At 44.8% G+C, this 12,198-nt stretch overlaps 3 protein-coding genes across 4 annotated transcripts; 2 read left to right on the top strand and 1 right to left on the bottom strand.

Moving 5' to 3' along the window:
• Positions 1–852: 852 nt before the first annotated feature.
• Positions 853–5,343, bottom strand: LOC131281081 (GATOR complex protein Wdr59). Of its 2 annotated transcripts, XM_058310334.1 has the most exons (5): positions 3,431–5,343; positions 2,988–3,286; positions 2,798–2,930; positions 2,075–2,104; positions 853–1,470 (listed from the first exon to the last, which is right to left on the bottom strand). In XM_058310334.1, exons 1-5 carry the CDS (start codon positions 5,291–5,293, stop codon positions 910–912), a joined length of 2,886 nt encoding a protein of 961 aa, XP_058166317.1. In that variant the 5' UTR covers positions 5,294–5,343; the 3' UTR covers positions 853–909. The 2 variants fall into 2 exon arrangements, with proteins under 2 accessions (XP_058166317.1, XP_058166318.1); XM_058310335.1 differs by lacking the exon at positions 2,075–2,104.
• A 385-nt stretch (positions 5,344–5,728) lies between these two features.
• LOC131281082 (guanine nucleotide-binding protein-like 1) lies at positions 5,729–7,868 on the top strand. Its single transcript, XM_058310336.1, has 4 exons — positions 5,729–5,876; positions 5,958–6,310; positions 6,386–6,532; positions 6,597–7,868. Exons 1-4 carry the CDS (start codon positions 5,798–5,800, stop codon positions 7,779–7,781), a joined length of 1,764 nt encoding a protein of 587 aa, XP_058166319.1. The 5' UTR covers positions 5,729–5,797; the 3' UTR covers positions 7,782–7,868.
• A 498-nt stretch (positions 7,869–8,366) lies between these two features.
• LOC131281083 (small ribosomal subunit protein uS7-like) lies at positions 8,367–10,625 on the top strand. Its single transcript, XM_058310337.1, has 5 exons — positions 8,367–8,442; positions 9,023–9,209; positions 9,321–9,659; positions 9,934–10,032; positions 10,201–10,625. Exons 2-5 carry the CDS (start codon positions 9,027–9,029, stop codon positions 10,267–10,269), a joined length of 690 nt encoding a protein of 229 aa, XP_058166320.1. The 5' UTR covers positions 8,367–8,442; positions 9,023–9,026; the 3' UTR covers positions 10,270–10,625.
• The last annotated feature ends 1,573 nt before the right edge of the window (positions 10,626–12,198 follow it).

Genomic DNA, 12,198 nt, shown 5'->3' with positions numbered 1-12,198 from the left:
ACTCTCACTACGATAAGAACAGTCATCCATGCTTACTGCGAAACCCAACTACCGAGACGGCTTGTTCAAATACGCACTAGTCTGCAAGAAAGAGCTACTAATATCCTCGATTCGGAAGCATGGCCCATGCTACACAGCATCCGTAGCATGTTCCCAGCCAGGAACGGCGTCCACCATGGAAGACTCTCCCAAAGGAACAACGTTCACCCTGCAAGACCCACCGGAAGATCCCCCGTGCAAGCTCAAAGGCGCCACGAAACACCCAACCGTACGATAGGATCATGCATCATATGCGAGGACAACGATCGTTCCGTTGCTTTCGTACCGTGCGGTCATATTTGCGCGTGTAAGGTTTGTTCAAACCATCTGTGTCACCACAATCCTGTTTGCCCGATTTGCCGTACCTACATTCAACAGAAGCTGGAAATTTTCATCTAAAGGCACGAAAAATCCTCGATAGGGACCAATGGTCAAAATTAAATAGCTAAGAGGCTTAGAAAATCAAGGCACCCGTCTCATGATCTCTGGATCGAAATAAAGCACTCAAGACACTAGACGCTTAAAAAATTGAGAACTAACGACATTAATTTTAAGTGTAGGTATAAAAAACAACTGGCTGATAGTTGAAAAAACTTGTCCATAAAGAAAAATATGATAATCATTCGATGCCGATCGAATTTCTCATACATGAGTGTATGAATTTCCATGTGTTATTTTCCGAAATAGTAATTAACGCTCAATGGCGATCGTTTTTTAAAGCAAATTGCAGAACGTGTCTTAAAACAAACGGTAACAGTAATGTTCGAGCGATAAGTGTACATTTTCAAAGAATGAATATATTTTCATACCCAATATCATTAACATCTCGTTATCTACATTTTTATAATTCGAAAATAAAACATTCTAAGGCTACAAATTGCAAAGCTTAGAGCTTTTGCTCAAACACGGACAGCCACAACCCGACGCGCACACGTCATGGCGTTCGAACCATATCCTCATGTGCTCCGTGTGACCACCATGGCCACAATGCAGACAAGCGTTGGCCGCACCGCGTACCGGTAAACGGCACAGGCTGCAGTACAGTACCGGTTTCTTGCAGGTGGCACAAGCGGGTGCCCCCACCCGACAGCAGTGCAGACATTCGGTCACAAACTCTACGCACCGCGGTGTATCGACGTAGTTTGATAGGAACTTAAGCACCTTGGCCCGCTGGACGAGAAGGCCCCAACGGTAAAGCATTTCCGCGTAGCTGCGCTTGAAGTTGTCGTATAGATAGCGATTGCTATCGCCTAACAGGCTCCGATTGAGATCCGGTCCGAATCCAGCCGCACCCGGTGCACCAAATCGAAAGTCGTCTAGGGAATCCGACCACGAGTTGCTTCGCAGATGCTTCAGCTGTTGTGCCAGTATCCAGCCTTGGTTAGAGGAGGGATCCACCGGTAGAATCGTATGATAAGGCGATCCGCTGGGCTGTTAGAAAAGACGGGTGTGTTTGTGGCGATCCATGAAAAAGAGAGGAATAAATGTTAGATACGCAAAGTAACGAATTACACCGCGGATCGGCATCGACAAAACATCTGGGAGACGAAAGCACTATTACGGCAACAATGACATATATGAAGCAGCGGGTAGCGTGGCGTTGATTTCGGACGGCTTTGTACAGCTTATCCCTGCATTATGAGCTGCGAGTTTTTGTTAATGGCTTATATATTTCAGCGGCGATGGCAGGCAACGGTGTATCGAAAACGAAAGTCCTTTTTACACACACGGAACATACATAGACACACACACACACACATACACACAGTCTCAAGGTGCTAACGGCAAACGGCCAACTCGGCCTTTGGAGAGAACGATTGTACACGCCGAAAGCACAGAACATAACTGAACGGAGAAAAACATTGAATTATGAGAAAGAAGGAATCAACCAGGGACTGACGCCGTTAGGATTGGGTTCTTAAGCAAGCATGTTGACTTTTGCTAATTTATATTATTTGAATAGGATGTTGTTTAGTAGACGAACGCATTTTGGCAAAACAAAACACAAACCAGATTCGGAGTATACCTGATTTACCTTAATTTTTCGATGACCGCTAAGTAAGTGCTATAATGAGTCGAAGGAAAGAAACAATTAAAAAGCTAACGGGAGTAAAAACTTATTATACGGTAGCAAAAAAAAACCCCGCAAACGAAAAACCATACCATGGAAAGGATGATAACAGGGTAGGTGGTGTTATGTTTAATCCACTAACAGTTGATTCCGTAAAATTTAATCTAAAAACCAGGATACACGATGCATCCATTTGAATGGGAACATAAAACAAACTTATGTCTATATAATTTCATTTATCAGTGGACAGAATTCTTCCAAGTGGTTAAAAACATGCGATTTATGATGTATTTCTAAATTATGGCTGAATGGTAGAACAAATCAAATTATTCACTATGCAAATTATGGTGTAAAGTGTATGAAAGAATAATAAAATTCTTATATTGAGAGATAGCTTGCACTCGACGGTTAGTTAAACTACAATAACCGACAGCCATTCGTTTTTGATCACTGCCAAACAGTCACTCTCTTGCATGTCCGATGAGCAAGGAACGGATATGGGACACATATATTGAGCATAAAGATGAGAAAGGGGTTACCGATCTATCCACTACTATAGGCCCAACACATGCGCCTGTTTCTAAATCACCAGCGTGTATAAGGGATAAAATATATCAATTCTCAGGAAAATATCACTAGCGACCATGCTCGCGATCGCGATGAGAAGCAAAAGGCAAAAGGACTTACACTTTGATTGATCGATTTGCTGCTCGAGCTAGAACTCATCGAAAGCTCCAGCGCCGACGGACAGTGACGTCCAAAGGCACAGCAGAGCATGGCAGCCGTTTGAACATCGTGGATGCGCGCAAAATGATGTATTCTACAAGTAAGCAACGATTAGTAAAACTCTACACCAAACGGCGCACAGGTTACCTACAGAGATTCTAGTAAACTCTTTGCAAATGGATTCTGCGCACACATCATATCGTCATCCGCATCAAAGTCGGCACTCGGTTGGGCAATCATTTCGGCAAGTGACCAGCACTGTACCAGATCCGGTCGGCCATACTTTTCTGCCGCCGCGCGATTATGGCGACACATTTCGACCACATTCGTTGTATTGATGATATAGTTTTCGGCCAGCTCGCGACTCACGTACAGAATCTTGGATACGTCGTAAACGTGCACGGCAGAAACGTTGATCTTTACCGACGAGCCCCGGTGGCGCGAAGATTTCTATGGAACAAAAGTAACACATTTTTATGATATTACATTTATGGGTAGGTTTAGGAGATTTTGGTGTCATTGATCACTATGGTTTATACCTAACATAGTTGGCCGTGCACAAAATGATGTTTAAAATACGGTTCATTAACTTACCCTATCGGGAAGATAAAACGAAGATGCGCTGGGATCTCTGTGTGCGTAAAGGATCGGTTGCGATCCCATAACATTGCCCAGATAACCGCCGCTGATCGCAGAAAGAGCCCTCGGGGTAGTGTTTTGCTGCTTGAGACTGATCCGTTTCGTATTCAGCGGTCTGGAGAACGTTACCAAGATTCCCACCTGGCTAAACCGTACGCCGGATGTCTTGGGGAAGGGCACGCAAGCGTCGTGCAGTGCACTACTCAGCGCACCCTCCAACCGTGGCGATTGTAGGCGCAGATGGCGGTCTCCGTTGGTGGTGGAGGATTTTTTCAGCTGGTTCACAAGCGCCCGCAGGCACTGCTCCAAACAGGTGCGTCCCTTTTTCACCCGTTGGCTTGCGGTTTGCCGAAGGACCTTCATTAACGTCACCGAGAGCGAATCGTCGAGCGATGTTCCTTGGCAGTAGTGGAACTCCGGCACGGTGCCATTGTTGGGGTAGAGCGAAGGAAAGTTAACCTGCAGCATGATGACGTAGCCGTTGACGGAGATCCGAACGGTAGCGGTTCGTTTGATCGGATCCAACACCTCAATGTCGATGTGGGGTATGTTGGGATTGAGAAGCGAAAATTCGTGCTGCAGCGAAACGGAGGGTTGTTTTTCGCGTATGGGACTCTTGAAACCTTGAGCCGGCGGTGCTTTACCCGGTGCGTTCGGTGCGCTGTTACCCTCTTCAATCAGGAAACCACCATCGTCATCGTCGGGTGGATACCGCTCGCATAGCTTACGTACTTCCTCGTCAATGCGCCAGATGCGTATGGTTTGATCGCGAGACCAAGTGATCAGTTCCGGATCGTGGATACCTTTACGGCCCCAGGCAAAGTCGAGGACGACATCCGTGTGCCCGACCAGCGCGCATATGGGTGCGTCCTGCTTAGAATTGTTCCACATCAGGAGACTGTTTTCACCTCGGCCCTGTTGCGGCACGCTGGTAGTTACCAGACCATCCGCGAATGGCGTGTACCGAGCCCGCCACACTGGACAGGACGTGGTGATGATTTTCTCCGCCCGCCGGGGGTTGTTTATGTCGAAATACTTCACCGTTCCGTCCTGGCTAGCGGTGGACAGGCTCGTCTCATGATCGTGACTCCAGTTGATACCGTGGATGCGCGACAGGTGCGCTGTGATGTACTGTATCGGACAGGAGCCCTTGCGCTGGTCCCAGATGCGCAGGTCGCCATCGTGGGCCGTAGCGACCAGGTTCCCCGAGACCCGATTAAAACCCACCTGACTGGCACCGGACATACAGACGGCACTCAACGATAGTACAGGCTTCCGTGGGTCACGAAGGTCCCACAGATGCGTGAACGTATCGATCGAGCAACTGGCCAGAAGGTGCGGCACCTTCGAGTGCCAGTCGATGTCCGTTATCATTCGGGTGTGCGCTCGAAGCGAGTGTTTCAGGGTTGGCTCACCGGAGCGCCACGTGACGACCTCGATCTGCTGGCAGGTCGCGATCGCACAGTATTCCTGGCTGTTCTGGCAGATGGCCCACTCGGCGGCGGTCACCTCGTACTTCGAGTGCCGCTGGAACTTCCTCAGCCCGCACTCTGCCGTTTCCTCCGCGCGTGCATTGCTGCCGTCAGTTGCTTCGTAATCGCACAACGACTGCAGCGCAAGCAACCGACGGCCGGCCAACAGAATCCACGATCCGGTCCAGTCGACGGACATGACGTTGGCCTGCAGATCGCGGTACTCTCGTACCCAGGCACTTTTGCGTTGCAAACATAGCGGCTCACTACCGACGGCGCCAGCACCACCAACACCGACTAAGCCACCCAAACTTCCGCCTGCACGTGATTCGGTAAACGAGGACATTTTTCGATGTTTAATCAATTAAATCGCTGAATCCATCGTTGCAGAAGACGTTTTTTGTCGATTATCGTACAAAATCTAAAGAAAGTGGTTGTTTATGTTTTTATCTCTGCTCTCGTTTGACGTTTTAGAACCAGTTCGAAAATTTCAAACGTCATTTTGTTACACCGTTTAAAAGCGGTGTAAAAGACGAATTAATTTTTGAAACCGAATTCCATTATTTAACTTTGGTTTACCAAAACGTCTAATAATTTCTTGTTTAAAAATGCTTTCTTCATTTTTCATAATTGAAGTATTGCAGAGTAAATTTGCTCTAAATAACGTATAATCTCACCCCGCGGTGTGATTGCAGACGTCAAATGCGGTGTTCGAAATAAATAAAGCATTTGACATTACGCGTCAAACTGAAATTTACAAGACAAAAAGGTACACAAAATCCTTGCATATTGCGAACTTCGGAACAAATGAAAAGTTATTCGTGTTGAAGAACTTAAAAGTGTGTTCATCATGCCTCAAGGCCGTAGAAAGGTTCCGTTCAGTGGCAAACAGAAAAAGCAACAACTTTTGGCGAAAAAGCAAGCTAAAGGTAAGCATTGTATGAATGTTCTAGAAGTTGTGAATCTCGTAAAACTATTCCTATGCCAAATGCCGCCTTCTTTCGACACAGCCAGCACATCGCACAACATTATCCGCAAGCTGAAGGATGAGGAATCGAGTGACATCAGCGAGGACAGTGATATGCCGAGAACTTTCGGCGAAAACATTGAAAAGCTGAATATGCAACCATTGAAGGATCCGCGTAGCAAAGCGAACCGATACGTCCTCCAGTTTCACCGGGAAACCGGCAAGGAGCTAAAGGAGATGAAAGAGGAAGCGCGCAAGGAGCTTGTCTACCGTAGCGAGAAGGATATGGAGCTGGGGGATAACTACTTCCAAGCATATGATTTCCCGAAACGGCCACGCTGGAACTTCGAAATGTCTAAGGAACAGCTGGATGCCAACGAAAATCGCTACTTCTTTGTACGGTTCTCAGTTGTGTTATCTTCATTGATTGGACCGTCAGTATGTTAATGCATATATCGTATTTTTTTGCAGAAATATGTCACTCTGTTGGAGAAAACTCATTACGATGATATGAAATCGTTAAGCTTTTGCGAATTGAATTTGGAAACGTGGAGGCAGCTATGGCGTGTGTTGGAACTATCGGATATTATTCTAGTTATTGTTGACGCCCGATTTCCTGTAAGTGCTCTCAATGTATATATTCTGCCTGGCAAATAACGACATTGTTATCTTTATCTTGCAGACCTTAATGTTCCCTCCTGCCTTGTACCAATATGTAACGGAAGAGCTAGGAAAAGGTATGATGCTTGTTATCAACAAAATAGACCTCGTGGATGCCGAAGTGGTGCTGGCATGGAAACGTTACTTTGAACAAAAGTATCCCCAAATCAAGGTGGTATTATTTACTTCATACCCGTCGTACAACTTGCGTGGAAAACAGGAAAGCAAACATGGCCTTAAAATTCGTCGCCGCCGTGGCCGTATGCGAATGGCGGCAGAAGGCGCACAGCAAATCTACGAGGTGTGTCGCCAATACGTGGGTAATGACGTTAATCTAGCTTCCTGGGAGCAGAAGATACTGGAAGAACGTAACGCTCCAACGGATCTGGAAGGCGACGAAGATACGAACGTGACTTCGGAAACGACGCACGAGGAAGAGAAGGATTTTTCATTTGAGGAACATATAAAGTTTAAAAATGGAGTACTTACGATCGGGTGTGTCGGGTATCCCAACGTTGGCAAATCGTCTTTACTAAATGCCGTAATGGGACGCAAGGTGGTAAGCGTTAGTCGAACACCGGGTCACACGAAACACTTCCAAACGATATTCCTCACCAACACAGTCCGGTTGTGCGACTGTCCAGGTTTGGTGTTTCCCTCGTCGACCCCTCGTCAGGTGCAGGTTTTGATGGGAAGCTACCCAATAGCCCAGCTCCGTGAACCGTATGCATCGGTTCGGTTTCTTGCCGAGCGAGTCAATTTGGTTGAGCTTCTCACGCTGAAGCATCCGGAGAATGATAACGACCACTGGTCTGCGATTGATGTTTGCGATGCTTGGGCGATCAAACGAGGCTTCCTAACAGCGAAGACTGCGCGTCCGGATACATATCGCGCCGCAAACAGTATTCTACGGATGGCGTTAGACGGTAAGATAACTTTGTCGCTTAAACCGATTGGATATGTTGAGCAAAAAGAGAAGCTTACCGTCGATCCGGAGCTGGCTAAAGTGAAAGAGATTCAATCGATGGCAGAAGTCGATAACCGTGAAGAGGAAGATGATTGCTTGTCCGATACGGACACTGAAGACCTTGCTGGTGCTAGTAACGATGGAGACAACGAAGAAGATGATGATCCAAACAGCACATTGTCTCCTCCAGCATGCTCTAGTACTGCAAATCCGTATGAACTGCTCGGTAGTCCCGAATGAATATGGACGCTCGCGCATGGATGGCCAACTGGGACGTTGCTGATCACAAATACGATTTGCATATGATTACAGTATCATTACCTGACGGTTTTAAAGTGCTTCATTGTTTCGTTGCAAATAAATAGAAAAAGTAGATGCGGTTTTGGTCCTTAAAAATATTATGATTTGATGACAAGATTTTTTCTTAAAATACTTATCTTGCATCGTCCGAACTTTTATTGAGCTTGTACGCTGCTGGCAAGTAATCAAATATTCTTTTAAATTCTATTCAGAAATGTAAATTCTGTAACCATTGAAAAGAAAAATTAATCCTTTCGGTTTGCTATTGCTTCGCAAGCAACAAAATGGTGCACGGACGTTTTGAAATATTTTTTCATGTTTGCTTTGACTTAAATCGTGCGCCAATATGAAGATACTTGTAGAAGTAGCTGAATATTTAGCAGAACGGTAAAAAACGCTCGCTCAACATTTTTTCAACTTGTTCGAACTTTTCGACATTTGTTTAGTCGACATCGATTACTTCCGGAAACAAAGTTTTCACAAACGTCAAACTTTTACTGTCAAAATCATACAATGCTGCCAACATGAGCTCGTCGTTTCGAAGCTAACTGACATAGCCTCTTTCCGGCTTTAACGCCATTGTAAACCAGACGTGTTGAAAGTAAATAAGTTACTATATTTTACATTTCTTTCTGTAAAACTGCACTGATTCGTGAAACGGTGTTTCATCTGAAAGCGTGAACATTAACCTAGCAGAGCGTTGTGAAAATTGCGTGAAATTCACGTAGCTTGGTTGTTGAAATTAGGCATTCTTGTTCTGCACGAAAGTGCCGACACCGTGTGTACCCCGACGGTCCATTGGTCGACAGCACTGCAGCAGGGTTATGTGTGCTGTCAGTCCATCGACTCGTTCATTTTCTCCTGGACCGTCCGAGTGCACGTGTCGGCAAATCTTGGTGCTGCTTCGCTAACTAGAAAAGATTGTGAATGATTTCAAGTCTTAAACAAAAGTTATTGAATTTCAATACAGTTATTAAGTGAATTGAGCTTATTCTTCACAAGGTTCTGCATAATTTAATGTCCGCCTTGTTCGTGAAAGAATCGTGCTAGTTTTTTTTTCATACAGCACAAACCACGTTGGAGCCATAGCGCACATTTCATGCCTCAAGTGGTTTAGTCTTCGCTATCTAGATTGCTCAAGCTTGTGCTGTTTTTTCGCTGACATTTTACACCAATTAAAGCACCATGGCTGACGAGGCATTTGAAAACTTCGATGAGGAGGCTACGGTGCAGCCTGTGGCGACCGACGATCAGCCCGCACAGGTCTACGAGGAAGCCCAGGTCGTCCAGCCGGCCGAGCTACCCGAAATCAAGCTTTTCGGAAGATGGAGCAGCGACGACATCGATATTTCCGACATTTCCGTTTCGGTAAGTTTGTTAGTTCTATTCTTTTGCATGGAAGCTTCGCCACGTGTTTTTGAAGGTTAGAAACGAAGAACCGCGTTGCTAATCGTATGTTGTTGGTCGTTACGTTTTTAGGATTATATCGCCGTGAAGGAGAAGCACGCCAAGTACCTTCCCCATTCGGCCGGCCGTTTCGCGACCAAGCGTTTCCGCAAGGCCCAATGCCCTATTGTGGAGCGTCTGACCAACTCGCTGATGATGAAGGGACGCAACAACGGCAAGAAGCTGAAGGCAGTGCGCATCGTGCGTCACGCGTTCGAGATCATGCATCTGCTGACTGGTGAGAACCCGCTACAGATCGTGGTCCACGCCATTATCAACTCGGGTCCCCGCGAAGATTCGACCCGTATCGGTCGTGCTGGTACCGTCCGTCGTCAGGCCGTCGATGTGTCGCCTCTGCGTCGTGTAAACCAGGTAAGAAAAAAAATTTTCTCATTGAACCGATAGGTTGTCGATTCATTAACAGGCATATTGTCAGGATTTATTATACGTCATGTCCTCTGTACAATTCCGAATTGAATCGAAAATTATCTTTCGCATGGTCAATCGTTCGTTAGCTTCAGAAGCCGAAATGGCTAGAGGTGTGTCGGTTGATCTGCAACAGCATTCATTTTAAACCCATTCAAAGCTAATGCATATGGCTAGAAGCTTATCGATTCACTGATGATTTTCTTTTTTATATTCATAGGCTATCTGGTTACTCTGCACCGGTGCTCGTGACGCCGCATTCCGTAACATCAAAACGATTGCTGAATGCTTGGCCGATGAGCTGATCAACGCCGCGAAGGTAAGTGGGATCAAGCTGCGTCACGACAGCGGAAATCGTTGGCAAGTCCACTAATCCGACCCACTTTCCATCTTCGATCAATCCATTTCTTCTTGATGATTTTCAAACGTTAAACGTTTCTATTTCGTCTGTAACACGTTTGTCCCAACGCGCTTCTCGCACGCACAGGGTTCATCGAACTCGTACGCCATCAAGAAGAAGGATGAGCTGGAGCGTGTTGCCAAGTCTAACCGATAAGAACTGCATTCCACCATTTCGGAAGGGCGCGTGTCGGTCGGTGGTGTGTCGCATGCAGCGTATTTTCTGCATTGGCGCGAGGGGTGTGTTCTTGTACCAAACTGGGGTATTGTTATTCCATCATTCGTGTGCTCAATTGCGTCTCAGTGGGGTGCACGACATACGGGGTCTCTCCTGTAACATCATCTTCACATACCGCGCGTGATGAAGTAAGGGTTGTGCTCAACATCTTTACAATCCTTGAGGACCTCCAATACCATCAAATTATCAGAGATTTTTGCTTAAGTGTCGTGTTTGCGTGTGTTTCGATAATCGAAATACACACATTACGCCACCGATACAGAAAAACAGAGGTGTGAATAAAACAAAGGAAACCCAAATTCTCTCAAGTGTTCAGAACTTTTGTTTTACCGTGCTTACGGTTTTCATAAGAAGAAATGGTAGATTGGGGAATGGAATTTATGCATCTTGTTCGCAGGAAGACGAATATTCTCACACTTACACCATTAGCGCAAGAGAAAGGAATTCAAACGAAGAAAATACCCGGCCCGAAAATTAAGGTACGTAGTTCATCATTCAAGTATTACTATTACCAGCAGTTCCCAGTTCGCGCCCGACATGTTATAACGCTTTTTTCCACTTTCAATTCGACTAAGCAAAAGATATTGTTGGGCAAGATTATCATTGTTCTCAGGTATCTTGGTGTCTTGAGCTCATTTAAGACTCTACATCGCACGATGCAACGACATTGAATTTCTTTTTTCGTATTAAGTGTACGATCCGATTTCTTGCGCTAATAACGTTTTCACTTGTCTGGTATATTTTCTCTATAGGAATTGAATCTACATTTGGACGAGACCTAACTTTGGATATTCCAGTAGCATTTTTAACGGTGAGTACGCTTTCTTTTTTATCCCTTTTTATGTTTGTCCAATTGAAATGAACATGTAACACATGTTCAGTTGCAATCATTAATGGCTGTTCACCATTCGGAGAACAATTTATGCCATTCATGTTTTCCGTTGGACTAGATCATGACACTTCACTCTTCAAGTATTACGCACCGACATCGGAATACTTTGCAATATGATTTGTCACACTAACATAAATGCGTCTTATGGAGAAATGAAATTACGCATCGCCATTTGTCGGTGACTTCAATAATTTTAGTTTGAGATATCTCATAAACTTGGCTCTGACTTGGGTTAGTCAAGCTCTGCAAAATACGCTATTCATCTATATTTTAAAACATCCGTTATTCGTTGGTATATCCTATTCTCCACTTTATACCAAAAACATGAAGAGAAATTTATTTTTACGTACGAACTAATAAGATTGCTTTATTTTTCTTTCTAGATTCGCGTGTCGCGGTGTCATTCCCTATTCAAAAAGCAAATTCTCAAAGGTATGAAATATTTTAATCTGTTTTTGTTAAGGATGACAGTCCCACAAACCATTTGTAACGGAGCCACAGGCAAAAATTCTCTTACGAAAGGATGTTGGGACTAGATGGAATTGTATTATCTTTCATCGTTTTAACTCGTTAGCATGTTCAAATGTCTGATGTTAATACTACATTATGTTTACCTTTGGCTAAAAATAAAAACATACTAACATAACATGTACTAGACATCATTTATGCTTAACAGTGGTTTTTCTTTTCATCTTTTAGGTCTCATGGGGAAAAGAACCATTCAACTTCTCCAAGAATTTTACGATGTCATCTGGCTAAGGTACGTTTTGATTCTTCATTAACAGGTCCTCCCTTTTCATGATTAGAGCTGAGGTTTACTTATACCACGGCTCGTTTTTGGGCAGGACAAGAACAATAGTTGGTACTTTGCAGGGTTTGAAAGTGCATCTTTTTTACCCCTCATAAGTTCAATGACACAAATTTCTTTATATTCACAAACTCCAGTTATTTAATAG

This window comes from Anopheles ziemanni, chromosome 2 (genome assembly GCF_943734765.1).
Source record: "Anopheles ziemanni chromosome 2, idAnoZiCoDA_A2_x.2, whole genome shotgun sequence".
NCBI lineage: Eukaryota > Metazoa > Arthropoda > Insecta > Diptera > Culicidae > Anopheles > Anopheles ziemanni.
The sequence above is the reverse complement of the archived record's forward strand: the minus strand, read 5'-3'. Positions and strand labels throughout refer to the sequence as shown.

Bases quoted from the DNA above. Each gene is read 5' to 3' on its own strand.
- LOC131281081 (XM_058310334.1), bottom strand. From the start codon at position 5,293: ATGTCCTCGTTTACCGAATCACGTGCAGGCGGAAGTTTGGGTGGCTTA. The intron at 3,287-3,430 runs GTAAGTTAATGA...TTTGTTCCATAG, and splicing joins CGTTTTATCTTCCCGATAGG to AAATCTTCGCGCCACCGGGG. The intron at 2,105-2,797 runs GTAAGTCCTTTT...GACTCATTATAG, and splicing joins GCAAATCGATCAATCAAAGT to CACTTACTTAGCGGTCATCG.
- LOC131281082 (XM_058310336.1), top strand. From the start codon at position 5,798: ATGCCTCAAGGCCGTAGAAAGGTTCCGTTCAGTGGCAAACAGAAAAAG. The intron at 5,877-5,957 runs GTAAGCATTGTA...CTTTCGACACAG, and splicing joins GGCGAAAAAGCAAGCTAAAG to CCAGCACATCGCACAACATT. The intron at 6,533-6,596 runs GTAAGTGCTCTC...TTTATCTTGCAG, and splicing joins TTGTTGACGCCCGATTTCCT to ACCTTAATGTTCCCTCCTGC.
- LOC131281083 (XM_058310337.1), top strand. From the start codon at position 9,027: ATGGCTGACGAGGCATTTGAAAACTTCGATGAGGAGGCTACGGTGCAG. The intron at 9,210-9,320 runs GTAAGTTTGTTA...TTACGTTTTTAG, and splicing joins TTTCCGACATTTCCGTTTCG to GATTATATCGCCGTGAAGGA. The intron at 9,660-9,933 runs GTAAGAAAAAAA...TTATATTCATAG, and splicing joins CTCTGCGTCGTGTAAACCAG to GCTATCTGGTTACTCTGCAC.